Source organism: Trematomus bernacchii, unplaced genomic scaffold (assembly GCF_902827165.1).
Source record: "Trematomus bernacchii unplaced genomic scaffold, fTreBer1.1, whole genome shotgun sequence".
Lineage (NCBI taxonomy): Eukaryota > Metazoa > Chordata > Actinopteri > Perciformes > Nototheniidae > Trematomus > Trematomus bernacchii.
The window spans coordinates 10,702,383-10,728,738 of NW_022987851.1; the positions used below are offsets into that span (position 1 = coordinate 10,702,383).

Here is a 26,356-nt window from a genome sequence, read left to right on the forward strand (position 1 = left end):
ACATGCTAACAATGACTGCCATGCTGGTGTTTAGCAGGTATGATGTTACCCATGTTTACCAACTTAGTTTGGCATGGATGTGTGCTAACAGTTGCTAATAACACCACAAATACAGCTAAAGGGTGATTGGACTGTTTCTTGTTTTACAGCTCTCTTCAAAAAAATTAACACAACTCATCCAGAGGAGAACATCTGTAACCAAACTTCATGACAATCCAATCAAATAGTTATGGACACATTTGACTATGAACCACACCTCATGGTGGAGCTAAAGGAACAGCCAGTGGATCTTCACAATCATTAGTATTCATCTTCTGGTATCTATCCAATGGTTGTTGGGATATTTCCAAGTGCACAATAGTGTAGGACCAAATCACACACAGACAGAGTGGCATTGACATTCCCAGAGCTCTGTCTCTTTCAGAGCTAAAATATCCCCAAAAAGTTTGCATACAGTATTATGCAAGTAGTTTTGAATGTCGAATTTACCTCCAACTGCATGTAAGTGTAAGAACACATTCTCACAATCCTTTTGGTGTTACCCGAACATGTTTTGATTTTCAAAATGAGTCATCGTCTCCAGCTGACATCATGACTAAATATGATGTCATGTTGAGTCAGACTAATAAGGCTGGATCCCAGGTTTACAGGTCTGACGAGTCTGACATTAATATACTGTAATGCGAAGGATTAACACGCTGATCATGGCTTTAATAGGAATGGGACTTATTACGTCTGTCACATTGAAAACATAATGATTTATCCATGATTGGGTATTATTCTTGACAAATGAATATGTCATAGATCTCCTGATTAAACTGACAAACTAAGCTGTGATAAGGACAAATAAGGAAAATGCAATAAACAGGGTCTGAGAAAAGAGAAACAGGCATATTGATTTGACTGCCACATTGCATTTCAAGAGTGATGCATTTCAGGAGCAATTCACCAAAGTGGCCACTGTACTTGGGCCAAAAACTCAATGACTAAACAAAGTAATTCTCTGCTGAAGAAGTCACAGTGTAAGTATTTTTTCTCACCTGAATGTTGCCAAAGTCAACAGTCTCATAGTGGAAATGAGCACACTCTGCCAATGTGGGGAAGTGACCTCTGGGGAACGTAAGCCTAAAAACACACAGCACAACAGTCCCTCATCAGTATTCAACACAGTGACACCATGGTGGAGAGAAAAGCTAAGCTAAGCAAAAGAGGGAGAAGAAAGAGAGATTAGGCCAATGTGTGAGGGAACAGGGTTAGAGAGGCAGCGGGCTGACTCGTCTGTCTCTGCCGCGCCCGTCATTTATTAGGTCCTCATTTCACTGGCCTGGATAACAGCCCTGTTTTACAGCCCATAATAGCTTCGACACTGTCACAGGGAGCACCTACTTCTTCATGTTCTTGACCTTCATGCTAGCTGTGCTAACACAGGAGCGCAGGAGGGGCTCGGCTGGGTGCTCTTTGATGTCATCAGTCCTCACCTGCCAAACAGAGAGAGAACACGTCAAACATGATGGAGATGGGTAGTCACAACTGATGATGTTGATCACTTTGAAACATATGTTGTGCTGCATAAAAAACACAAACTTAGAAGCCTGACATGACAAAACAACATGTGTAAATGAGTTGTACATCTTTGCCTTTGTGATGCTAATGCTATTATGCTTATGTTACCTTCTTACCATGTTATGCTAATGCTATCTTTTGCTTAGTTAAGCTGTAATAAAATGTTGTACTTGTGTTTGTTTACGTCATCCATTGCAACTATAATGTAAGCTACGCTTTTATGTTACGCTAATATTATGCTAGGTTTTTTTCATATTATGCTATTGGTTTAATGCAATTTTTTGCTTTTGTATACTCATTTTGAGTTATGCTAAGCAATGCAACTGTTCAATATATTTGTTTCCATTATTCTAATATATTAATGCCATGATAATTTATGTTGGGCTATTTCATGCTTATGTCATACTGGATTGTAAAGCTATTATTATTATGGTATACATGTTATGTTAGATATTATTCATGCTCTATTATGCAATGTTATAGTATATAAGGGCAGGTCATTATTCGATAGAAATTGTAATAATGTTATTATTAATTAATAATATACATGATTCAATTATAACTGTATAAATATTATTTATTGTTGTGTTTTGTTTTTTACTGTTTTTAGTTTTGACTGTTTTTGATGGATGGGGAGGATGATATATAATTAGAAAATTAAAGCGTACATGCATAAAAACTAATATCTGGTGTGCTGAACGTACACTCGTCCAAGAGACTTGAATTCTAAAAGCTGGAGGGTAATGCCTTTGCAGAGAAGAAGATATAAAGAAAGAGCGCTGTGCAGGATATTAACATTAAACTGGAGTAACGAGAAGTGAACTGAAGGGAAGGGGAGATGATATGACTGGTCTGTTATAATATTTTCATATCGTATTTGCCTTTAGCACTTCTCCTAAACATCACCTCCATCTCAGGCGTAGGCTCCACGAGGACGAAAACGGGTTGAATCCGCATATTTCTCATGCGTATAGCCCTTTAAGCTCGACGACGCCGTAACGGAAACGTAGAAACAGACCCCGCAAACGACAACGGGTCCAAAGGTGGATAGATCTGGGAACGGAGCGCTCTGGGGGGTCCAACGGGGCCGTGGGGTCGCCTATACGGTCATGCGTTTCATAGCCCCGCCTCTGCAAAAGTACACTGCACACTGAATTCAGATTATTTATCTTTATCTCGATATGAACATAAACGCGAGTGAAGTCTAATCTGACAGGACGGAGACACGCAGCTCCTCCGGCTGTGAAGCAGCGGGAGCAAAACACACACTTCAAGTCAGATCACCACCCTTAGCTATTTTAATTACCTCAAACTACCTAAACTAGTTATAAATATGTTTATTTTTACTGTCGGGTTTACTTACTGGATCAGCTGCTGCATGAGGAAGCATGAAGATTTCAACTTTAACACACATTGACCGGCGAAAAACTCTGCGCGGTTCCCTCCGCCCCCACCGCGGAGAATAAACAGAAGTGCAGCCATGACAACCATTCTTCTTCGCTGCTTTTGTGGAGGAAGTTGCTGCTTTTGTGGAGGAAGTTACAGCGCCACGTACAGGTTCGGCATATGTACTGCAGCTTTTCCAGCGGTTGGATGTAAACGGAGCCGTCTCGTGGAGCTTGACACAATCCGGTGTATATTGCGTGTGGTCGGAAGGTTTTTTGCGGTTGCGTTTGCGTTACTCCGATGCGTTTTGCCGTATTTGTCCTCGTGGAGCCGGGGCCTCAACCTGAAGGTGGGACATCCTTTAATGTTACACCTGTTTTCACCCTCATAAATGTGACTACTGACTCTCACATGAGTGCCATGTGACCAACTGTAAGTAACATCATGGTGTGAATCACCTACACAAATTACACAGCTTCAAGGAAATAGATCAAGGGTGAATGTGTGTCTGATGAGTCGTGTGTGTGTGTGTGTGTGTGTGTGTGTGTGTGTGTGTGTGTGTGTGTGTGTGTGTGTGTGTGTGTGTGTGTGTGTGTGTGTACGCGCATGCGTGTGTGTACCATGGCAGTGGATGTCTCTTGTGGCTGTTTCTCCTCTGGAGGATTATTGTCGGTGGCTTTAGGTAAGGCATCATCTTTGTCCTGGTCAGCAGACGGTAGGCCGTCTCTGCAGAAACATACAATAGTTCAAACAAGAAAGGTGGCATGACGTAATGCTAACATCCATGTACTCTGGGATCTTCATATAAGATTTGCAGTTTTTAAATAAATACACCAGAGGGCGCAAGTGAGGGGAGATGATTTCAAAATCTCTGGCCAGTGCTCAAATCATGACATCGCACAGGCATGGCCAAAACAACATGTTGTATTAGGTCGTTGGTGACATATGAACCTTTAATACTGAGAGAAAAAGACACCTATAAAACACAGTACATTCTTTACAATCAGATCTAGATGGGAACAGTTCCTTAATACAGAGGGAAATGTGTGGCATCTCTCACTACTGAAGGGTCAACAGAAAGCCTTGGTGTCTTTTGTATTCGCTCAAAAAAAGAAAAGCTCATCTATTCATCTATTCAGAGAGCCATAAAGGCAATCCACCCACAAGGGAGTGCTACACAAAAACTTCATTTGAAATGTGACTCAATGCATACAGGATAGGAGGGTAAGGTTCATTTAGCTAAACTTTTATGAGCAACCAAGAGGGAAAAGAGACAGGCCTTGGATTAGTCACAGTGATTCAGTGTGATGAGATCAGAACATGAGACACTGTGTCATTTATGAAATCCACAGTGACAGAGCTAATAACAGAGTTTCAATTTAAAATAATAGGTAATGCAGTAAGCTTTGGACGTAATGTAACGTTAGACACACACAGTTTTCCTCCCTTTCTGTTTTACTAAAACAGGGTCAGGTTTAAGGCTCATCAGACTGCTCCTACTTGTATTCATCTCATTCAAAGGCAAAAACACTCACACAAACATGCACTTCATGGTTTTAAATATATATCTGTTAGGGCAGGGGTCTGCAACCTGCGGCTCTTTAAGCCCTCTACTCTGGCTCCCTTGAGCTTAGACAAAAATAAGAAGGAAATAAAATACAAATATTTGTAGGACTATTTATATTTTGTTGCACTGTTGAAAATGTTTCGTATCTTGTATTTTGAGGTGATACTGTGACACATAAAAAAATAAAATAACGGTTTTAATTAAGTCAACTAAAATATGCGTCATATCCTGTGACGGTCCCGCACCAGCGCCTTTTCTTGCAGGTGAATAACCTGACCCCCGGCTCGATGAGCGAACTATGGATGAATCAAAGAAAATAAAAGTATCGGAGGAACACAGGGTTTAATTCTGCGTGATTAGAGTTATCTGCTTTCACAGCAAATGATGCTGGCTTACCGGTATGTTTGATATGTGGAGAGAAGTTGTCAAAGGTGCTGCAGCCTTTACGTATTGGAGGAAAAACACGGAAGAGGAAGACAGCTAACGATGTTCAGTCATAATTCAATCACAACTATTTTTAGGGTGCAGCTATAGGTTTTATTTATTTTAAAGTAGGCCTGTGTATTTTGTTTAATTCTCCTTATACAAGTTATTTGTTTATTATTAGAGGTAAACAGTTTTCTATAATGTAATAAATAATACATGCAAACAAACTGTAGTTTTTGTCTATGATATAACAATATATACAACGTTATAGGCTATCAAGCTATCAAATATGTTTTTCAGCTCCAGACTAAAAACATTGGTGGAAAAGGGGACAAAATGGCTCTTTTGGTCAAAAAGGTTGCAGACCAATGTTAGGGTATGAAACGCAGCTACTCACCCTTCAAGGACGTCACCACTTCCTGGTTCACCCTGGGGTCCTGAGGCAGCATTCTCAATCACCGCGGCAACCACACATCCTGCCTCCATGATGCTGCCTGACTGCAACAGCGCGCTGTACAGAGACAAGTAGGAAGGAGAGGAGAGAGTGAGGGAGGGTGGGCGTTAGAGAATATGGGAGGATGGGAGGAAGAGTCCGATGCAATGAATTCGCCAGACGACAACCCCACTTGGGGATGCAGCGTGTGTGACTCTCAAGGCTACAATCCACTGAGCCCAGACTGTAATCTGCGATGACATCATACTAGAGTGCCGGGAGTTGCTACAGTGATAATGCATTTCAGACTGCAAATTCATAGGATGGTTTCACAAGAACATCAGATTTCCTTTTAGCGTAGATGGCACTGACATGTTTTAGCTTGAAACCAAACAGACTCATATCTTACTCCGCAAGGAAATGTCAAGATTGTCATTGCAACTCCAGGACATGTCCAGGTTTAGGGTGCTTATTATTTTGGATATATTAATTCTGGTGCTTTTCCAGATTTTTTTCCAGTCTATATATATATGTGCACTATTATGTGTATATTAAGAACAGAACATCTGAGTTAGCACCCCTCAGTCCAGTCAGGCGTTCTCCCAAAGAATACAAGGCAAAGATGTACATTCCTTACCCATTTAACGCTAGCTAAAATGTTTCTATAGAAATGGAACAATCCAAAATGGGTCAAAAAATCTAGGATCTGTTATTTTTGCGCTTTGGTAGAAGTCACAAGCTTGAAATATGCATGAAAAGATAAAAAAGATCATATTATTTTGTAGGTAGTTGGACATAAGACAAGTGTTTCCAGCCAGACAAAAAACAGCTTAATTTATGAGAGCTGCTTGCGCCTCATCCTCCTCAGTGAGTGGGAGACAGAGAGAGAAAGAGAGAAGAGAGAGTACTCATAAATACTCAAGCTATTTTTAGACGTCTGTAAAATATATAATTATTTTGTATTCTAAGAATTAAAGAAAGTATTTAACGTGAACATTTGATTGCCATGTTTTTATCATTTTGTTTCATTATTTAGAATTTACCAGAATGCAGGAAACATAGTTCCTCAAATTGTTTGGGGGGGGAGGACCTTCAAACCACTGGCACTGTTTTACAAAATCCTCCCTACTTTTGTTGTCTCAAGTTTGGCAAGTATGCCCACATATGGCGCGTTTCCACTACACGGCCTCGCTCGGCCTCGCTCGGTATGGCTAGGCCTCGTTAGAACTGGCTCACTTTATGGCGCATTACCATTACAGTTTAGGAACTGGGGTAGTATCTATAGTAACGCAGTGTAGGCGGAGCCGTGACGTCATCTTCAATGAGAACCCCAGAAAAACAACACAGCCGTTAGCTGTTAGCACTCAGAGCTCACAGCTCCTCATATATGTTCAGAAACTAGACAAAAGTTAAACAAGTACAAACCACAGACTGCCTGTGTCATGGCGAATACAGTCGCTGCTTTATTTATGTCTGTATAGGCCGTTGTTGTGAGTGTGGACGGTCGGAGCATATACTGCGTTAGCTTAGCCAATCTCCATTTAGAAAACACGCATTTTAAAAGGTTTTTCGCCTGCCGTCTGTCTGCAGACTTGACAAAGCATTAATTCATGGTTTTTACTAACCGGTATCAGTATGTTGTTACTTCGGCATCATTTTGAAACGTGTATTACAATTAAATCACGGTCAAATATGTCCATCTTGTTGTAGTTGTAGCCCCCTTGCCAGCGATGCTCTCTCTAGTTTAGCATACTCAGCCCGACTCAGCCTCGTTGTCTCTGGCCCTAGACCCACGATTTTATGAGGCCAGAAAAACTGTGAATTAGGACCCGCCGGCCGGTACTAGGCCAAGTGGAAACGCAACCAAAGACGGGCCGCTGACGTCACAGCCCTCTTAAACCGTGCTCCGCGCTGTAGTGGAAACGCGCCAATAGAGAGAGCATTCAACCTAACCTGAGCATGGCGTACTTGTACTTTTTACTAGTCCTTTTATTAGAGATGTGTCTGTTGTTTGTGTTTGTTTTTAGAGTGTATCAGGATGGATCCCTTGTCTTTTTCTCTGCAAACAAAATCTACCTACGGGTACAAATAAAGAACCTGAACCTGACCTGAACCTGAACCTGAACCTACATGCCGTTGAACTGTGAAAGTAAAAAAAAAATCAGGAAAGAAAAAACATGTTAGCTCCTCACAGAAGGCTCAGATTTCAACAGTAGTGCTACCACTGAGCACATGGGGCAAATTCCTAAATATGGTTGCATTTAATAAATTGCTGCAATCTAACTGGCATAAAGAAAACCAGGGGGCATGTAGTTCTATTTCACATGAAGTACTACATATATAGACTAACACATTTTGCTTTGAACAGACAACTTTGTCAAGTCAGCCACATTACCATATTCCTTGATATACCACAACAAAAACAGTCTACATATTACACTAAAAAAAAGTATTTAGATATTGCCTCCCCTTGTGTTTTTGGAAACACATTTCTACATTTCCTTAAATCCATGAGAATACTGAGACAACCCCTATCACTTCCACTCTTTACACATCTCTATTATCACTACGCCTGTATTTATGTAGTGTAAACAAAGCGAACGAATATCCTGATGAAGTGAAACTAGACTCTTCCTAACGTCAACAATCATTGGGGCATGTAGGCAGAAAAAAGGCCTCTCCTATCACCTCTAAGGTTTTGCCACATCATTAAAATAATCAGGAGGCTGTTTTAACTCTTCCCTAAGCAGGTCTTAACTAGTAGATTCATGGCCACTGCTGTAGTGGCAGTTTCCCACCAGCCCCTCTGGCTCGTAGCCTCACTGAGTTGCTGTTGACTGACTTCCACAAAACCTCCTGACTCAGCAGAATGTGAGCAGGCAGGAACACAAGGCAGACCGGTCTCTACTCTATCTCTCTCATGCTGTATCTCCTCTATAGTAGACACCATAACCTTGCCAAAGGAGAGCCAACATATTACACAGAGAGCAATTACATTTATTGTTGAGAAGTGTTACATTGAGTGCTGTTTTAAACAGTGAGGGTCATTAGGGTGGAGCGGTATTTGGCAAGTCAAATTTCAATGAGAGGTGTGTCACCAAATTATACAGAACTGGAAGCATTAGGAGTAATATGAAGCGTGCCTAGGACACCAGAAAAACAAAGCTGTGCCGCGCAGTCATCCAATAGTTGTTTAAAAAGTATGTATTTTAAAATACTTTGGCTATGTGGTGCTTAAGGAGGGCAGAGATTCCTAGCAGCAAACCATAAAAAAATGTTACATGGTACACAGTACAATGCCTGACCTTGCTGATTGTTCCACATCAGACATCAGTGAGTCTTTCAAGTGAAGGGACATGATGTACTTCACTTTGCAGAGGAGGCTGGCTAGCTGCGAGCATTAAAAGCCGCCTGCCTGCCTGCCTGGCATGAGTTTTTGTTTTCATCTGAAAGACTTTGTGGGAAAAGAGCTGAAGACAACTGAGAGCAACAAATGGTGAAGTGTTCTTATAGCAAGCACTATTTTGAAAATGCCCTAAATAGCTATAAAAAGACAAGACAAAAAAAGGGTAATGATTTTAAGAAAGCTCTGTGTGTGTCATTGTCCAAGGCAGAGACAAATTGGTTGAACCTACAGTACTGACACTTTGTACTGCATCATAGGCGGTAAAAATAGAACAATGTCAAACCAGGACACAAAAGAAGATACCGGTTTAATGTTATACATGTAGAATAAACTGCGAATAGGGCAGAAATCATCCTTACACAACCTCCCTAACAGTCACATCCAAACACATTAAGAAACAACTGTTCATCTACCTGTCACACTTTAAGGGAGAGGCGTTGTTCTGAAGTCAGGAGACAGAAGCAGCACAGAAGGATGTTGCCCTGGTATCCGATGGCCTACATGGCGCTTTTCAAGAAAATAGGGCAGCCTACACAATCTTGCACGCTGTTTATGAAACCGTTATCAGCAAGTGTCTTGACATGAAGAATGGCTGCCTACATATTTGGAGCTACAGTACAAACCCACAGCAGATGCATCTTAGTGAGTCACTGCCTCCCTCACATAATGAGGAGGGAGGAAGTAACACTGAGAAGGACATCTGCCATTTCACATCTTTTTGTATTGGTGTCAAACAACATGTCCAATCCAAACAGAAATCACCATATAACATATACATACAGTATAAGTATATACCTATTTCGGAGATTTAGGACACACATGTTGTTTAAGCTGTAATTGACACACATTACCGAGCCACATTAGTTAGCTGATTAAAGACATAATTGTGTCAAATAAAGATGTGAGTCATAATAAAGCTGTTTTGTCATTATCTCCATTGTGTCAAACGCAAGTATGTGGAAAAAGATGAGGAATTTAGTTGCAAACTTGTCTACAGTATGAGCCCAAAGCAGGAACTGCTGTACCTTGAAGTGTTAAAGGTCCCCTATAATACTGTTTTTCATCAATATATTATAGGTCTTAGATATATACAAAACATGTCTCTGAAATGTTTGGCTGAAATACCAAACAGATCATGCATTGTAGCTTCCCATAATCCCCTCTGTTTCAGCCCTGTTTCCAAAGTGCTGATTCTCTGTCTGTTACTCTAGATGAAAATAAGGAGCCACTCCCCAGATATTTGGTTAAAAAGAACACAATGGTGCTCTAGGAGGAGATTCAGGTGATAAGGTGGGGGGGGGTTACCTTGGTTGGTGATTGGCTAATGGTTACACAAGCCAAAAAAAACCGTTATGACATCATAAAGTGGCCAAAATCTGATCAGCTCATTTTCAGACAGGTTTTAATATAAATGGATCAGGACAAAAAGTGAGTGAATCCTTTTTCCTGAAACTTTCAGAATCTCTTTACACAGAGGGGACACATGTTGATGTATAAAAGACATGAAAAAGTGGATTTTGCATAATACTGTAGGTCACCTTTACAGTAAATCCTTATTTAAAAAAAGAACTAAACCTGCAATTACTGATGTTTTGGCCACTTTTTGGTCTAAGCTTAATTGCTGATATTACAAATGAAAGCTATGAGGGGGAACAAATACAGTAAAGTTGTGCGCTGGAAAACCAAAACAATGGGCTGAAAGACACTACGAATCTAAAAATACTGTGGGGAACTGTGGTTTAGTTCAGTTTAGTTTATTTGTTTATAGTGTCGTGGACAGTCCCCATAGATCAACTGTCACAAAAAACAGTAAATGGGGCAGCTTTAGCAAACATTGCTAATTTCCAGCTGTTGTCCCTGGCCAGATGATAATGGACACCCTTAAAATCACAATACATCAACAGGTCCAATGATAATTATCAAAACAAGTAATCCCTTTGAGTACACTAAGTCATGTGGTCAATTACCAATACAAAAATAAGAATAGCAGCAGCTTTAACTGCATCCTCATGTCTGGATTTTGATGCAGCTTAACCATACTGTAAACAAACATCGTCTCCCTCGGGGATGAGACAGGCCAGTGTAAAGTTGGTTTCATGCTCTCATTCTGAGCTCTGGAATGCAGACAACACAAGCCAGAGAGGCGCAGTGGAGAAAGGCTCGCGGTTGCCATGGCAACCTCTCTCCAGTCCATCGTGACTTGAAGCTCCATCCAGACTGAGGAACCTTTGACCACAAGCTTTGACACATCCTCTCCATCGTCATCGTCACCTACCACAATCTGCCCGAGCCAATGACATCGCTGCTAGCACAATGATGCTGCCGCTCCCTCAGGAAGAGCACGCTGCAACCATTTTTTTTTTAAATAAACCTCTGATAAAGCTTTGTCACTCATTTGACTTTTTGAAGGTGGAGTAAGAGGGGGAGGTGGGCGGGGGGGGGGGTCATATGATCCTATAATCTTCTTGAAATCTAACAGGGTGAGATTAACTTTATTTCATCTCACACTGAGTCGGTGTCACGGCTCTATCTTTGTCCTTCTGCAACCACCAGCGTCACAAATAAAGGGTAGAAAGCGGGGTGAACAGCAGGGCGATTCATTTGTAGACAACAGAGACCCAAATATTTAATCGACAAGCTGATCTTCCACCTAAGCCTAACAGTGACATAATACAAGCCTTTCTGTTTCAAGCACATATTCACTTCCTCAAAATAGGCAAATGACAGTCAAATTAAGGATTAAGAGGGTATTTACTGAGTGGGACACATATTTAGGGAATATGACATTCATTCTAGAGGATAAAGCTATGTGACCATGCTGCTGGCTCACTAACCCAATATTAGGTGTCACAGAAACGCAGAGATATGATATGACACGTGATATGTCACCTGCCCAATCTAATGCAATCCAATACAACATCCCTGCAACAATAACTACCTTCACTCATGTTCAACTGTGGCTGTACATGTTGAGGCCATGATTGTGTTACGAGTGTTTTGCACTGCATTACATAATACAATACCAAACATATCTATTATTTTGTCCCTACGCACTCCTACACACATACAAGTACGGCACAGTGTAGCCACAGGCTTCACAATACAGTGTAAGGCAGCATTACTATCTTTAAACGTATTATTTCCCTAATTTATTCATGAATCACTCGATCTATAAATAGTCAAAAGAAAATAATGACAAAAGCAAACACTCCAAAACACAAATAAATTCAGTTTACCTTTACATAAAATAGGCAGCCAGTCCCCAAACTGATAAATTGGAACTTGTGAATTTTTGAGAATATATAAGAAAGAATGGTTAATCTGTTACTTCTCTCTCAGTCCCAATAATTAGTTAGAAATTACACATGTTTTATCAATTCCCTTTGTATTTTCACTGATGATTTATTTATAAAATGGTACAATATTATAAAAGATATTTAGGCTCCTTTATTGAATTATCTGCTGTATGTGTCTCTCGTTGTCTCTTGTCCTATGTGTCCTTCTTGATGTTGCAAATGAAGCTGCTGTGATGCAAGAAACATTTAACAATAAAACATTATCTTATGGTATTGTATGATTATTTTCTCGATAAATGATCAAATAATGTGGTCTATAAAATGGCAGAAACTTGCTAAGTTTTCACAAAAATGACATGAATTGATGTCAAAATATATCCCCACTGAATTTTCTCGTCCAATCGATTCGTATTTTCAAAGCTACAGAGCCTAAGTTACTTAAATCGTGCCTATTATTTTCCCTCTAACCTACCAACAAACAACCATCGTAAAACAGGTTTCAAAATAAACAGTCTAATTCAATAGAGCAACCAGACAAAGTGGGCTACAGGGGGAAAAGTTAACCACCGGTGTACTATGACCTGTTGGGCCTGACAGATCACCGGTCTCACACACACACACACACACACACACACACACACACACACACACACACACACACACACACACACACACACACACACACACACACACACACACACACACACACACACACACACACACACACACACCACACACACACACACACACCACACACCACACACACACACACACACACACACACACACACACACACACACACACACACACACCCACACACACACACACACATCACACACAGCACACACACACACACAACACACACAACACACACACACACACACACACACAACACACACACAACACACACCACAACACACAACACACAAACACCACACACATCCACACACAACACACACCACACACAACACAACACACACACACACACACACACACAACACACACACACACACACACACACAAATTGATCGGCTGATCGATTCGTATAACAGCCTGGATCAGGTTTCAAAATGACACATCAGGGCAGTGACAGCGGTTCAATAATGTGTGTGGGATTGACTCCCTGATCGAACAGCCTACCTGTGACTGTGCACGTTGCTCCACTCCTCTATGCTGCACAGCGCTGAGCTTCTCGACGAGGAAACATGCTGTCAGCATCGCACTGCAGAAACGCTCATCGCGGACACACACGCAGGCTTACAGCGGATCATCGGACGGTAGATGTTTTCTGTGGTGAAAGCTGTGCTCGGGTGCGACATCTCTGAGGCTGAGGCAGTGTGGGAGTGATTCCGAGGAGCTGGCTCGCTCTGTGAATCTGCACTCGCCAGCGGGAGCGCGCACAACTGATCTCGTGCTCGCGCGCCTGGGATGTTTTAGCCCTAGGGGTTCCCAGACCTTTTCAATGTCAAGGACCTGAATATGCAGCAGGCGTGAGAGTATATGCAGCCCCCCCTCCCCCCTTCATCCTTTTTGAAAATATTCACCAGCCTGAGGAGCCCCATCTGGCAAATTGTGTGGTGTTAGGTAATGCTTGGTACAGAATTACATAACCATCTAGTGTAGGTGGGGTGGTAACAGTGAGAGGAGTAAAACTTGCAAACCACCATCCTAATATACATCATCTTATTGTGCCCGTCCACTAAAGGAGTGGATTTCAAATACTTATTTTTGCTGGGGAGGCACTGGGACACCATTAAGATCCCTGACCCTGCAAGAAAATGTACTGCAAGATGAATCTCTAAGTCTCTGTTGATTTATATCTGACAATTGTACTACTGTTATTATTGATATTATTCCTCAAGCAAATACCTAACATCAGTCAACATTTTTAGAGCAATAGTTCTACATTTTGGCAGTGGTGGAAAGTATTTAAGCAGGCCATTATTTACACATTGAAGAGACATAAAGTAAGCAACGGGTAAATACAGCATGGTCCAAAGTAATACATATATAGAATTACAATTATAGAACGCTAACCAGCATCTCAAAGTTAACTAATTACCAGTTTTTTCTCAATTTCTTGTTTACTTTTGTTTTACTCAGATCTATAATACAATGTGTAAGATAAGCATAAATATCTTCCCTATGTATTTTCTAGTATACTGTATTCATTATGTTCAACAGATAGGTTGCAGTAGCTTCCACAAGTCTCAACTGGTTGCCTGGCAACTCCATAGTGAACAGGAAGTTATAAGAAATATATATCAAATATATTTTTTTATTAGCTCTATGATTAAAGCTCAACGACTGTAAAGTGTAATATGTGTGAGCTTACAATGTGATGTATATGTTACCTTTAATAAGACCCAGGCCAGCTGTTGCCAGTCTGTTAGGCTAAGCTAACTGGCTGCTACCTGGAGCAGTAGGACCAATATAAGATGGGCTGCTGCAAAAGTTAATCAATCCTCTTAAATTACTTTTTGGCAAGAACACATACGTGTATTTCTCAATGCCAAACTATTATCTTTATAGGCGTTGTTTCTGGAAAAAAAACTGAATAAACTGACAAATTGAATGAGAAGAAAAATGTGAGCTACAGACCAAAGGAGGAACAACTATGTTTTTACATTTTATATAATAGCTTAAGAAAAATGTTAAACAATTAGACTTTTTTTGTCAAAAGAGTTGGTGATGCCTGCAAAGGTTGGTGTGTTTGCCCAGCAGTGGATGAACTGCTCTCCAGGTGTATGCAGATCGCTGCTCATTTGTTTGTGTGCCTGCCGGGGGTAAGCACAAAGGTCATTCTGATAGGACTCATCCTCTTTCAAGTTATTTGTTTTTCTTGTTCCGCCACACAAATCATTCCTTAATGTTTGAATGGCCAAGAAAGCCAAGCTGGGGTCAACATATTAATCATTTAACAACTTGTGTGCATTTAAACATAGACTTTGATCTCAATAGCACCATTCTAAATAAAGTCACATATCCGACATGTTACAAATCAAAGGAAAAAAGATTTTCTAGAGATAAAAAACTGATATAAAACCTTGCAGTTAAACTCATGGGCTGCTGCTAGTGTGTCCTAGGATTAAAGAACAAAAAAAACCAGCCTGATTAAACCGCTCAATCCCCACCCTATCTCCATCTGCCCAACACCTACACCCTGTGTGCAGCATATGAACTACACCTTATTGAGAGATACGAACAGAGGAGCTCAAGTCTAGGAAAAATAAATCCACAAGGAAAAATAAAACCTCTTTTGATTTTTTTATTATATCAAAATACAAAAATTTGAGAGGAAAATTTCGTATGGGACTAAGCATTTTGAAATGATATGGTGACATGAATACAACACTGTTTTCATATTCTCATACATGCCATATATAGAGCATAGATCATGTGCTAGGCCCATGTCTACGTCACAATGAGCCACCAGCAGTGAGCCTGTGTGTTTCTCCTTACAAAGGCTTTTGATGGCAACTGTCATATCCAGGCCAGTTGGTTACAGGCCAGAGTTTTTACATCGTAGTTCGTTCAGGTTTCTGTTTACTCAATAAAGAAATGAGATCCATGGCAGTTGAACATGAAGAGTGAGTAAGACATGATCTCAGATGATACAGAATTCACTGGACAGCAGTGGCAAACAAGAGATAAAGTAATACAAATATTATACATAAGGCTTTGGTACAGCACCATACAGTATGAGTTAATTGCTCACAAAAAGTTAAGTGAAGCGTTATACCTGATGTGGTGACATAACGGAAATACAAGTCTAAAAACTGAACACAAAAAAAGGGACATCAGGTTATCATTTTAAAACAGAGAAAAGTAAAAAAAATGTTTGGGAAATATTTACATATGAACAGTGTTGAATACAACTTAAAGACCATTATGGAGACAAACTATGTACAAAAAAACCAATAAACAACATATAATACAGAATGTAAACATGGGATGAACAGCACAGAGTTCAGTGGATGAAAATGAAATTAAATGTAGTCAATTTTCTTCCTTTTTAAGCACTACTTGGTTTGCTTGAGTATGAGCAATAGCTAAAACAGTCAACGATGTAGTGCTTATTGTAGCCTACGATAATAATACATTCTAGTTCCTCAGTGCTGGTACACATGAAAAAACAGAGAATATAGAAAATACTACATATTTCTATTTTCCGTCCAATAACAACCAGCTCGGATGTCCATGAATGATTGCTAAATAGGTTTTTTTTTGTATTGTCTCTACATGCAAGATTAATACAATAAAAAAATCAAATCGGTTCTAAGTATCATCCTACCAGCACCTAGTGATGCACTAAAAGCTGTAAGCAGAAAAATTGAAAAGGAAATAAAAAAATCGAGCTAACAGTACGTCCAAAGCAGCCCTCTTAAACGCTGTAGGCTACATGTTTCTGTTGAATATGCAAAAAAGAGCCCGGAAGACAACATCCATTCGTTTTAAACCCACACAAGCATACAGGATGTATGAGCTTTCCCAACACCTTTCAACCAGGAGAATCAGCATTACATACAAATGTGGTCTGATGGCTACTCGTGGCCATAGTGTACAGTACTAGTAGTATTTCTACGGTCAGAAAAGTGGTGATGACATGAGACGGTTACGCCCCTGCAGATAGTGTGCTTGAAAAACAGTGCTGTTAACCAAAGATGGCGGACCTACAGGAAGTGTGTAGAAAAGATCCCCTCGCGACCTGACATTGCTCTCAGATTCCCTCTCATGTGTCCTGCGGCTGTGTACTAATTTAAACCAGGTTCTCTTTTAGGCTTGGTTAATATTGTCAATATCATCACAAATATACTTTAGAGAGGGTACCTTGGAAGCACAGACAGACATTGCAAACACACTATAGAAAACAGGAGTTCATTTGAATGTCACAAGTCTCTATTACTCGAGGTTATACTACTATTTTTCCAGTATTGTCTATCACTGTCATCACACCATGATACTGTTATGATAAGGACCTATAGAGTCTACCGGAGCTAGTTTAGTTGCTCAAACACACAGGGCCTACTTGTGGAAACAGAACAAAAAATCTTTAGACCTCTATTCTACAGCACCACAAAGTTAAACATAGCACCAAGTCGTAATGTTCAAAGCAACTATGCCCTAACACACTTTTCTTCATCAAACTAATGTAAACACAGTTTCCTCCACAGCACGTATTGTACATGACGAGAGCATGTCTGTGACTCTTAGAAAAAAGTTTCCTTCCGTTTATTTGCTTTGGACACCTGAAGGCGAAAGATCTGGATAAATCTACGAGTATTACTTTGTTCCAAGAATATTGTTATAGAGGGCAACACACGTCTGCTTCTAAAGCTTTTTCCAAAGGGCATTCACGTACTATACATCAGAGAAAATACTACTTAACTTGTGCAGCCAGCGGGCTATGGCAATAATACATCGTACGGTACTAACATTAAGGTTTCTTTTCTTCTCAGATAAAATAATGTCTGCTAAAGTATGACAAATGAGGCACCTTAAAATGTTTTAGAAACATTATCCACTTAAAGCCGTACTGTAAGCAAATACTTTTATATATAATCTAATTTATTTTTCCTAGGGATCCTTCCCGTCTTTTCATCCATCCTCATACAAGAACGTCTTCCTGTAAAACATGGTTTGATTCATCTTTACAAATACAATACATACCATGTACAGTACATAACAAATATAGATCTTTTTTTTTTTTACTCGTATCTTACATGAACCCAATTTGTTAAAGTAGAATATGCACTTTCACTTTCAGGCAATCATCACTCTCTCACTTGTCAAAAGAGATTTCAATAAGCAGACATTGAGTCGATTCATTCATGTGGATATTTGTCGGAAACCTCTGATTTGTTTGTAGCAGATGGAAATATAGCTGATATGTTTTTGAGTGATTGAACTAGCATTAGCAGTAAAAAGGAAATGGGTTTTTTGTAGCCATCAGAAGAAAGGGAGCTTCGCTCAGGACTTGTGTGGGGCTGTTAGTTATTACCTTATGCAGCAATAACACAGAGAAGTTAAACAATTTGGACTTAATTTGCCAACTGGACATCTCACCAATGGCAGCTGCTCTATAAACAACGTAATGGGTCATTCAATGTACTGTGACATCGGGACATTCATTTTCTGTACAGCAAAACATACATTCATTATCGGTTAGTGACGAAAAACTAACAAACATACAGAGAAGTAGCTAGCAAGTAATATACAGTTGTGAAAGATAAACAGTCAGGGTGGCCATTGTTAGAGTGTTTCCCATTGCTTGTTAACCGCTTCATGAATAAATCACATTCTCTTCTAACAGCTGTCGTTAAACATTAACATCCTACTAGTTACGCATGAAAACTCATGCACAATGCTCTTGTACATAAAGTGGTATTTATTGGATTTACTTGCCTTTTTTTATTTTAATTGGTATTTTTTTGTTTTATTTGTATGGGTAATCTGGTTCTGTACTATTACTTGGATACACAAAGTTGAAGCAGGTACCCATTTAAAATATAAATGTAAAAAACAAAGAAGTTATGCATTCTCTGTAGCATTTTCTCTAATGTGTCCTTGGCAGAGAAAGTAAAAACACACATACTATTAAAGTCTCTCACTTCCAACCTCCAGAAGAGACAAATATGAGAAGGCGAAGGAAAAGGCAGTTTATGTTAGAAAAAACAAGAGAAAAGGCAAAAAAAGGCACCTAGAGACGTGCCACGTTCCACAAATGATTTTCTTAATAATGAAATACATACTACAGTACACTTCACAATTCATCACCCTGTTCTTCTAAACCTAAAGTCCAACCTTTGTTGATCGTGTAAGCCCCAAATTATTTTGAGCGCTCTCATGAAGGCTATGATCTTGTTCTTAATTTGGTGCTTTAATGATAAGTGTAAACACACTCAGCCATCAAGCACAACAATTAAGACAGTCCTCTAATGGTTGGCATTGAATCATACATGAAAATAAACACAAGATTCCAGCTATTATCGATAGTAAAAAGCTAAATTAGATCAAGTTAGGCCATATTATCTGTCTGAATGAGTGCGGCGTGTGATATAAACCTTTTAATCCATACGTTTCATATGTAAAAAGGTCAAGTACTTACAGTATACCCAAAGATTTACAGCAACTCTGCGTTTACTCTGAGGTATATTTTGTGGTAAGAACCCTGTGTTTTAATATTGACGCTATTTGTATTGTAGGAAAGGTAGACCCATGTCCATGTCCGAGGACGCACCAGGTTTCACAGTACACTGTATCACTGGAAAACCTAAAGATATGGACCTATCAATGACCAGTGAGTGAAAAATCGTTTACGTGTTGTGACATACTCAACCAACACATTTTTATTACTGTAGAAGGAAGCTTAATTCCCTTGTTTTTACTATTTATATACATTATATATGTTTGAAATGTTTTCAAGTGAAATTCCTCAGAGACAAGTGGTGGTGCCAAGTCAGAAAAGCCATTGTTCTTGACTTCAAATGAGATTTTCAACCCCCGGAGTTTTCAGCTGGATGTTTCTCGCTGCCCAGCACTGATGAACTTTTAGAGATTATAAGAAATGTGTTAGCTAGAGCCCGGGGTGGAGCAAGGAGGGCTGAGGTGGGTTCAGTCTAGTCCAATGGCTTGGGGGCACACGGGTCAGCGTAGAGTGCCGTAATTTGGGCCCTCGGAGTCTGCACTGGCCAGTATGCCTGTCTGGTCCTCCTCAGACTGCCTGCGGTGCAGGAAGGAGGTCAAATAGACATAGGGGTTCTTCTTGTTTTGCCTTTTCCTCTTTCTGTGGAGATCCTCTCCCTCTTGGGGGGTCTGAGATTGCTGCTGGGTCTGAGAGGGACACACACCTGAAAAGGGGGGCAGAGAGAAGCAAAGGAGTAACACACCATCCACCACAGGTATTTTGTTACCAGTCAGTCTGCATCTGGGTCTGCTCTGCTCTAAACTCGTGAAACAATATTGTTGGATTTTCATGTTTCTCGCGGCCCTTGAACACATTCTGTGATTAAAGCAACCAAACCAAGCTTAACGTTGTGATATCTCATCAAAATCTATTTATTTTACATGTCTCAATTAAAGTTCTAACCAGATCCTGTAAAAAACGAATATTCTGCACCCCTTAGCACAACTTGAGTCTTTAGGTAGACACTGACTGTCATGTGACAACAACTCAATGAAACATTACACTGTTTAAACAGAGCAGAGAGGAAAGGACAAGAGAGGTTGTAGTTCAGAGGTTACAAAAAAAAAAACATTTCGAGTTCAATTTGCAGCCTGTCCTCCTACAAAAAACGACCAAATAGGTTGATTGTTCAGCAGCTTATTACGACCCATAGTCACATTTTAAAGTGTAGCACCTCTAGTGGTCGTGTAAGAAACAACATGCTCCCGTTGATTGCAAACGCTCCGGAGGGTCGTTTATTCACAAATAACCAGAGTTGGGTTATTACTGTAATAATATTACTTTTGTCGGTAACGGAGTAGTGTAACGCGTTACTTTTATAATTCAGTAATCACACTACAGTTACTAACATTGCCCCGACACGCGTTACTTCGTTACTTTTATAAAATCAGTCATAATCACACTGACAGACAAGAGGGGTTTCCGCCGCAGGTTTATATGTACGTAATCTGCGCGACTTGCGTGTCCACATCTCCACGTGCAGTGCTGCATAAACATGGCAGAGTCAGCGATAACTTTCGAGGGGTGGAGGTATGCCCATTATTTTGAGTTCTCCCGAAGAATAGACAGGAATGTGACGGTGAGGTGCAAACTGTGTCCAGGCCAGAAGCTGTTATACACTGCTGCAAACACCACGTCAAACCTCAACAAACACCTGCAAAGAACACATGCTAAGGTGAAGCTAATAGCTAAGGACCCGCGAACCCAGAGTGAGGATGATGTGAGTGCGCCGCCGCCGACTCCGAAGCAGCACAAATTAGAATTTGGAGGACCGGAACCAAAGCAGAGATGGACAGGCTTGTAGCATCCTTCATAGTAGAGGTAATGTTGCCCATTTGCACAGTGGAATCACCATCGCATCGTTCAGAGATATACTGCGCAAAATACAGATAGCAGGAGACAGAGGACAGCCATAGTCAGAGCTATCTGGATCAGTCTTATGCGACAATGGAAACTGAACTAAAGAGAACATTTGAAACTTTAGCAGTCTGCGTGATCTGCCTGTAGGGAGGGGCGGGCCGGCCCTGCGAGTAAAGTAACGAGTAAAGTAACGAGTAAAGTAACGAGTAAAGTAACGAGTAAAGTAACGAGTTACTTTATGTAGAGAGTAACGAAGTAGTGTAATATATTACTTTTTTTTTTAAAGTAATATGTAATATATTACTTTTTTTTTAGTAACGACCCCATCTCTGCAAATAACCCTCTCTGGAAAATCCTAAATTGTAGGATAGTTTGGCCATTCAAATGCTTTTTGATTAGATTTCTAGCGAGAAGTGTATATTGTACTTTTAGAATCTACGTCCAGTGGATGTGTAGGATCTATAGTTTGATATTACGAAGATGATTTGAGGTCTCGCCAGGAGAACGTGTACTACGTCTTTACGCACCGTCCATGTAAAGTTGGCGTCAATGTTGGGGAAGTATTTTCCAAGGCGCATAACTTTGACCCAGTTTATCAGTTCATACTGTCCTGACTGAGCACACGCACCTGTAACCTTGGCTGCTGTGCTCTCACTGTTTTGTCTCCCTGTTCCTGCCTGTTGGCGTCAGCTGATAGAGGTGTTATGATTCTATCTTGTTATGCACAATGTTGATTATTCTCTCTGAACTAGCTAAATACATGGGTCTGGGGTAGAGTTCTTCAGAATTGACGTGGCAACTCTACGTGAAGTCAGAACCTCTGACTTTTTGACTTGTTTTGTGAATTCTCTGGCCGAAGCTCCTAATAAACCATCAGTGTTTGACATCAAAGCTCCAGCTCTATCCCGTGTCTCCTTCCTGAGTCGGTGACTCCCACTGCATTGCTACACAGAAGTTTCTCCCACAGTCAACCCTCACGGGGTGAAAACAGTATTTCCGGTCTCGAAGTTTTCATAATAAAACCGGAAGTATTCCCCTCACTGTCAAATGATTACACAGTGATATCTGCATTACTCATCCACTAAAAAACATCAGTTTATCCTTGTTAATTACACAATATTGATTGGTTTAAATTGAGTACAATGCTTTTGTGTTTTTAACCTTCCATTCGGAGAAACAAATAGTTTTTTCGGAGTTTAGACACTACAGTTTCCGAAGACACTACACTACCCAGAATCCTAAGCTATCGTTTGGGACTACAACATCCCTGCTGCGAGGCTCCGGCGAACAGTTCATGAGCGTGCTCACTAGCGCACCTCGCGCAAAACCAGTGGTCTAGTTAATAAAACATAATAATATCAAACATAATTACTATTAACTTTATTGTGAAATTAAAACAGAACGATAAAAGAAAAAGTTGGAAAGGTAGTTTCTGAAGATGTTACAAATAATACACAGCATACAATGCCATAATGACTTTGTATTATTAGTGTAGTACACTTATGTATGTATAACATCTGAAGATGTGTAGTTTTATTCATGTTTTCACATAATTGTACAGGATATTGCTATAATATTTCACATATTGTAGTTCTATAGAACTAATATTATAGCTGATAATGTATATATATATTATATATATAGTGTAATATATCAGATATGAATGTGTATACATATTCATATCTGATTTGTAAAACATCACAGACAGAAAGGTATATCCGTCATTTAATGGTAAGCTATTGAAATTGTGATTCCATAGATGTGTCTCCCATCACCCAAAACCCCTGACTATTCGCTCAACTCAGTATTTATATTCTTATATTCAAAGAAAACATCACGTATTCAGTTTCTGCGGCATTTCTTCCAGTTTGTCCAAAGGTCTTCTCATCAGGGCTCTATAAATAAAGAACTACGGCAGATGTGTAATATTTAATGCAGCCGAACCGTGTATTACAATGCCGTTATGTGATGACTTCCAAAGAGAAAAGCAAGCACACTCGGAATAAAGTATTATTATTATTTTTTTTTTAAATGTTTTCGGATTTCATATCGCATAAACACCATATCCCAAAGTGCATTGCGGCTAAAACATCCAATCACCAAGCTTGAACGGTAGCTGAGGATTATGGGTAGGTAGATGTTTTAGCCTATCAAAAAAAAAAAGAAATGTGTCTCAGAATCTAAATGGAAAAACCTATGGGAAAAACACAAAAGCATTGTACACAATTTAAACCAATTAATGTTGTGTAATTAACAAGGATACACTGATGTTTTTAAGTGGATGAGTAATGCAGATATAGCTTTGAAATCATTTGACAGTGGGGGGAATACGGTTTTATTATGAAAACTTCGAGACCGGAAATACTGTTTTCACCCCGTGAGTGTTGACGTGTTGAGGCTAACTTTACATGGACGCTGCCGCATATACAGTTCTCCTGGCGAGACCTCAAATCATCTTCGTAATATCTATCAAACTATAGATCCTACACGTCCACTGGACGTGGATTCTAAAAGTACAATATACACTTCTCGCTAGAAATCTAATCAAAAAGCATTTAATGGCCAAACTATCCTACAATTTCGGATTTTCCAGAGAGGGTTATTTGTGAATATACAACCCTCCGGAGCGTTTGCAATCAACGGGAGCACTAGAGGTCGAAAACTTTAAAACGTGATTATAGGTCGTATTAAGTGCTTGAACAATCAACCTATTTGGTCGTATGAGTTGGAGGACTTGTCAATTTGTATTGCAATTGGAGACGCCATGTTTATACCAATATTGGTACTGTATGTGTGTCGTTTAAGAGGAAAAGATGCCTGTTTTTTTTGTTGTTATTACTGTCAGGAAATGTTCAATCTAACCCTGGTCCGCCCAGTAGTAGTAGTCAGATCGCTACTCCTGCTGATTTTAAAGCTAGGTCTGGGTTGGGTTTCATCCACTTGAATGTGCGCAGTCTGTTAGGTAAACTAGATTTTGTCCGCATTTGGGAAAGCTCGACTGACGCCATTGTTTTATCAGAAACATGGCTAAATAAATCGATAGTTACGTATGTAACTACGGTTCTATGAATACTGGATGACCGCCAGAGGCGGTGCTTTAGCACTGGATATCTTCTGTCTCGCGCATGCGTAGGTCGAATATTTATATCAACAAAGTCACGTGTGACCTCGTATGACCCCGGAAGGTATAAGTTCCGGTGTTGTCAACGAGTTCAGTTCTATGGAATCTTCTCGCGGAAACACGAGATTCCGAGTGACCAAGAACTCTGGCGGTCATCCAGTATTCATAGAACCGTAGTTACATACGTAACTATCGTTCTATTTCATACTTACTGACCGCCAGAGGCGGTGCTTTAGCACTGGATGACCTATACCAACAGAGTCACGAGGAAGTCTGAATACTCCCCCTATAAGGATGGCCTAGGCGGACTCTGCAGGAGGACCACACCCAGCGGGTGAGGGGCAGTAACATTCACCCTGTAGTATCTGGCGAATGTGCTCAGAGATGCCCATGTGGCCGCAGCCCATATGTCCTCCAGGGGCACACCTCTCAAGGTCGCCCATGACGTGGAGACACTCCTGGTAGAGTGGCACTTTACTCTGGGTGGCAAGGGACGGTCATTCGCCTTGTATGCCTGGGCAATGACGTCCATGATCCAGTGGGACAAGCGCTGTTTTGAGAGCGCACAGCCCCTTCTAGGACCACCGTAACACAGAAAGAGCTGTTCAGACTGACGCATGCCTGCGGTAGTCTGGACATAAGCTCTAAGGGCCCGCACCGGGCATAGGAGTCTTGACCTCTCTTCCCCTTCTCCTGATGGGGGGTCAAACCGTGCCAGCTGGATAGGCCGATTAAAATGAGAGCGTGCCAGCACCTTAGGGAGGAACGCTGTGTTCGGCCAAAGGTGACACCTGAGCCATCTGAGTTCCACCTCAGACACGAGCTGTTCACGGACAAGGCCTGAAGCTCGCTTACACGCTTTGCTGAGGTGATGGCAAGAGGGAAAGCAGTCTTAGCTGAGAGCCACTTCAGTTCTGCCTGTAACAAAGGTTCAACAGGAGGCAAGCATAGGGCATCCAGCACCAAGGGCAGGTCCCATGTAGGGGCCCTTGGGATATTCGGGGGGCGAAGCCTCAGAGCTCCCCTTTAAAAAGAGGGATACCAGCCTATGGCTCCCCACTGTGCTGTTGTCAGCCTTTGCGTGTTGAGCTGATATAGCAGCCACATATACCCTGACGGTAGCGGGACACCGGCCGTCGTCCAGGAGGGACTGAAGGAACTCAAGGGTCGTAGGTACCGAGCAATATGCTGGGTCCTCATTTCGCCCTTGGCACCAGTCAAAAAACAGTTTCCACCTGTTTTCGTACTGCCTACGAGTAGATGGTGCCCTAGCATTTGAGAATAGTCTTCCTGACAGACTCTATGCAGTCGCTCAGCAGTGGGTCGGGCCCTCCAGTGGCCAGACCCACAGCTGGAGGTGGCAGGGGTCGGGGTGCCACATCCGACCCTCCAACTGAGACAAGAGGTCCTTCCTGTTGGGGAGACGCCAAGGCGTCCCACAGCAGAGTCTGTGCAGCAGATGGACAGGCCCGCGCCTAGCTGGGTTAAACAAGGAAGTTTAACAGGACAGCCTAGCCAGGCGGCTCCTGCTAGAATCAAGCAACACGCCTACCAGGAGCGGGGGCGAGAACACTGCCTTCACTGGTTGAGTTGATAACGAATTCCAGATGCAGCGTAACCGGGAGCGGGTGCAAGAACACAGCCTCCACTAGCTACCTGCTGAACGTAAAGAGTAGAGCAATGCTCCTACTCGCCGAACACAGAGAGGGATGTAAATGTCCTACACCCACGTTACCAGCAGAGAGAGCGGGAGCGAGAGCACTGCCTTCACCTAGGTGGATTAGATAAGGACATTTAACAGGGCAGTTTAGCCAGGCAGCTGCTGCTAGAATGAAGCAGCGCGTCTACCAGGAGCGGGGGCGAGAACACCGCCCTCACTGGTTGAGTTAATAACGAATGCCAGATGCAGCGTAGGCGGGAGCGGGGTGCGACAACACAGCCTTCACCAGCTACCTGCTGAACGGAAAGAGTAGAGCAACGCTCCTACTCGCCGAACACAAAAGGGATGTAACTACACCCATGTTACCAGCAGAGGGAGCGGGAGCGAGAGCACTGCCTTCACCTAGCTGGAAAAAACAAGAAGTTTTAGCAGGACGGCTTATCCAGTCGGCT

General features: G+C 41.2%; 2 protein-coding genes across 4 annotated transcripts in view; both read right to left on the bottom strand.

Annotated features, from left to right (window-relative positions):
• arhgap32a (Rho GTPase activating protein 32a) overlaps positions 1-13,451 on the bottom strand; it is a 28,708-nt gene extending 15,257 nt beyond the window's left edge. The window contains exons 1-5 of one of the 2 annotated variants that reach the window (XM_034113219.1): positions 13,218-13,451; positions 5,340-5,453; positions 3,570-3,675; positions 1,387-1,478; positions 1,041-1,125 (exon numbers count right to left, since the gene is read on the bottom strand). In XM_034113219.1, coding sequence (XP_033969110.1) covers positions 1,041-1,125; positions 1,387-1,478; positions 3,570-3,675; positions 5,340-5,428 — 372 coding nt within the window. In that variant the 5' untranslated portion in view covers positions 5,429-5,453; positions 13,218-13,451. The remainder of the gene's footprint in view (positions 1-1,040; positions 1,126-1,386; positions 1,479-3,569; positions 3,676-5,339; positions 5,454-13,217) is intronic. The other variant, XM_034113220.1, reaches the window with a different exon arrangement.
• Positions 13,452-15,331: 1,880 nt separating this feature from the next.
• The window catches only part of igsf9ba (immunoglobulin superfamily, member 9Ba), a 69,315-nt gene continuing 58,290 nt past the window's right edge, over positions 15,332-26,356 (bottom strand). For both annotated transcript variants that reach the window (XR_004554525.1, XM_034113334.1), the window contains one exon: positions 15,332-19,927. Coding sequence is in view for 1 of the 2 variants with exons in the window: in XM_034113334.1 (XP_033969225.1) it covers positions 19,725-19,927 (203 nt within the window). In the remaining variant the exon portion in view is untranslated. The remainder of the gene's footprint in view (positions 19,928-26,356) is intronic.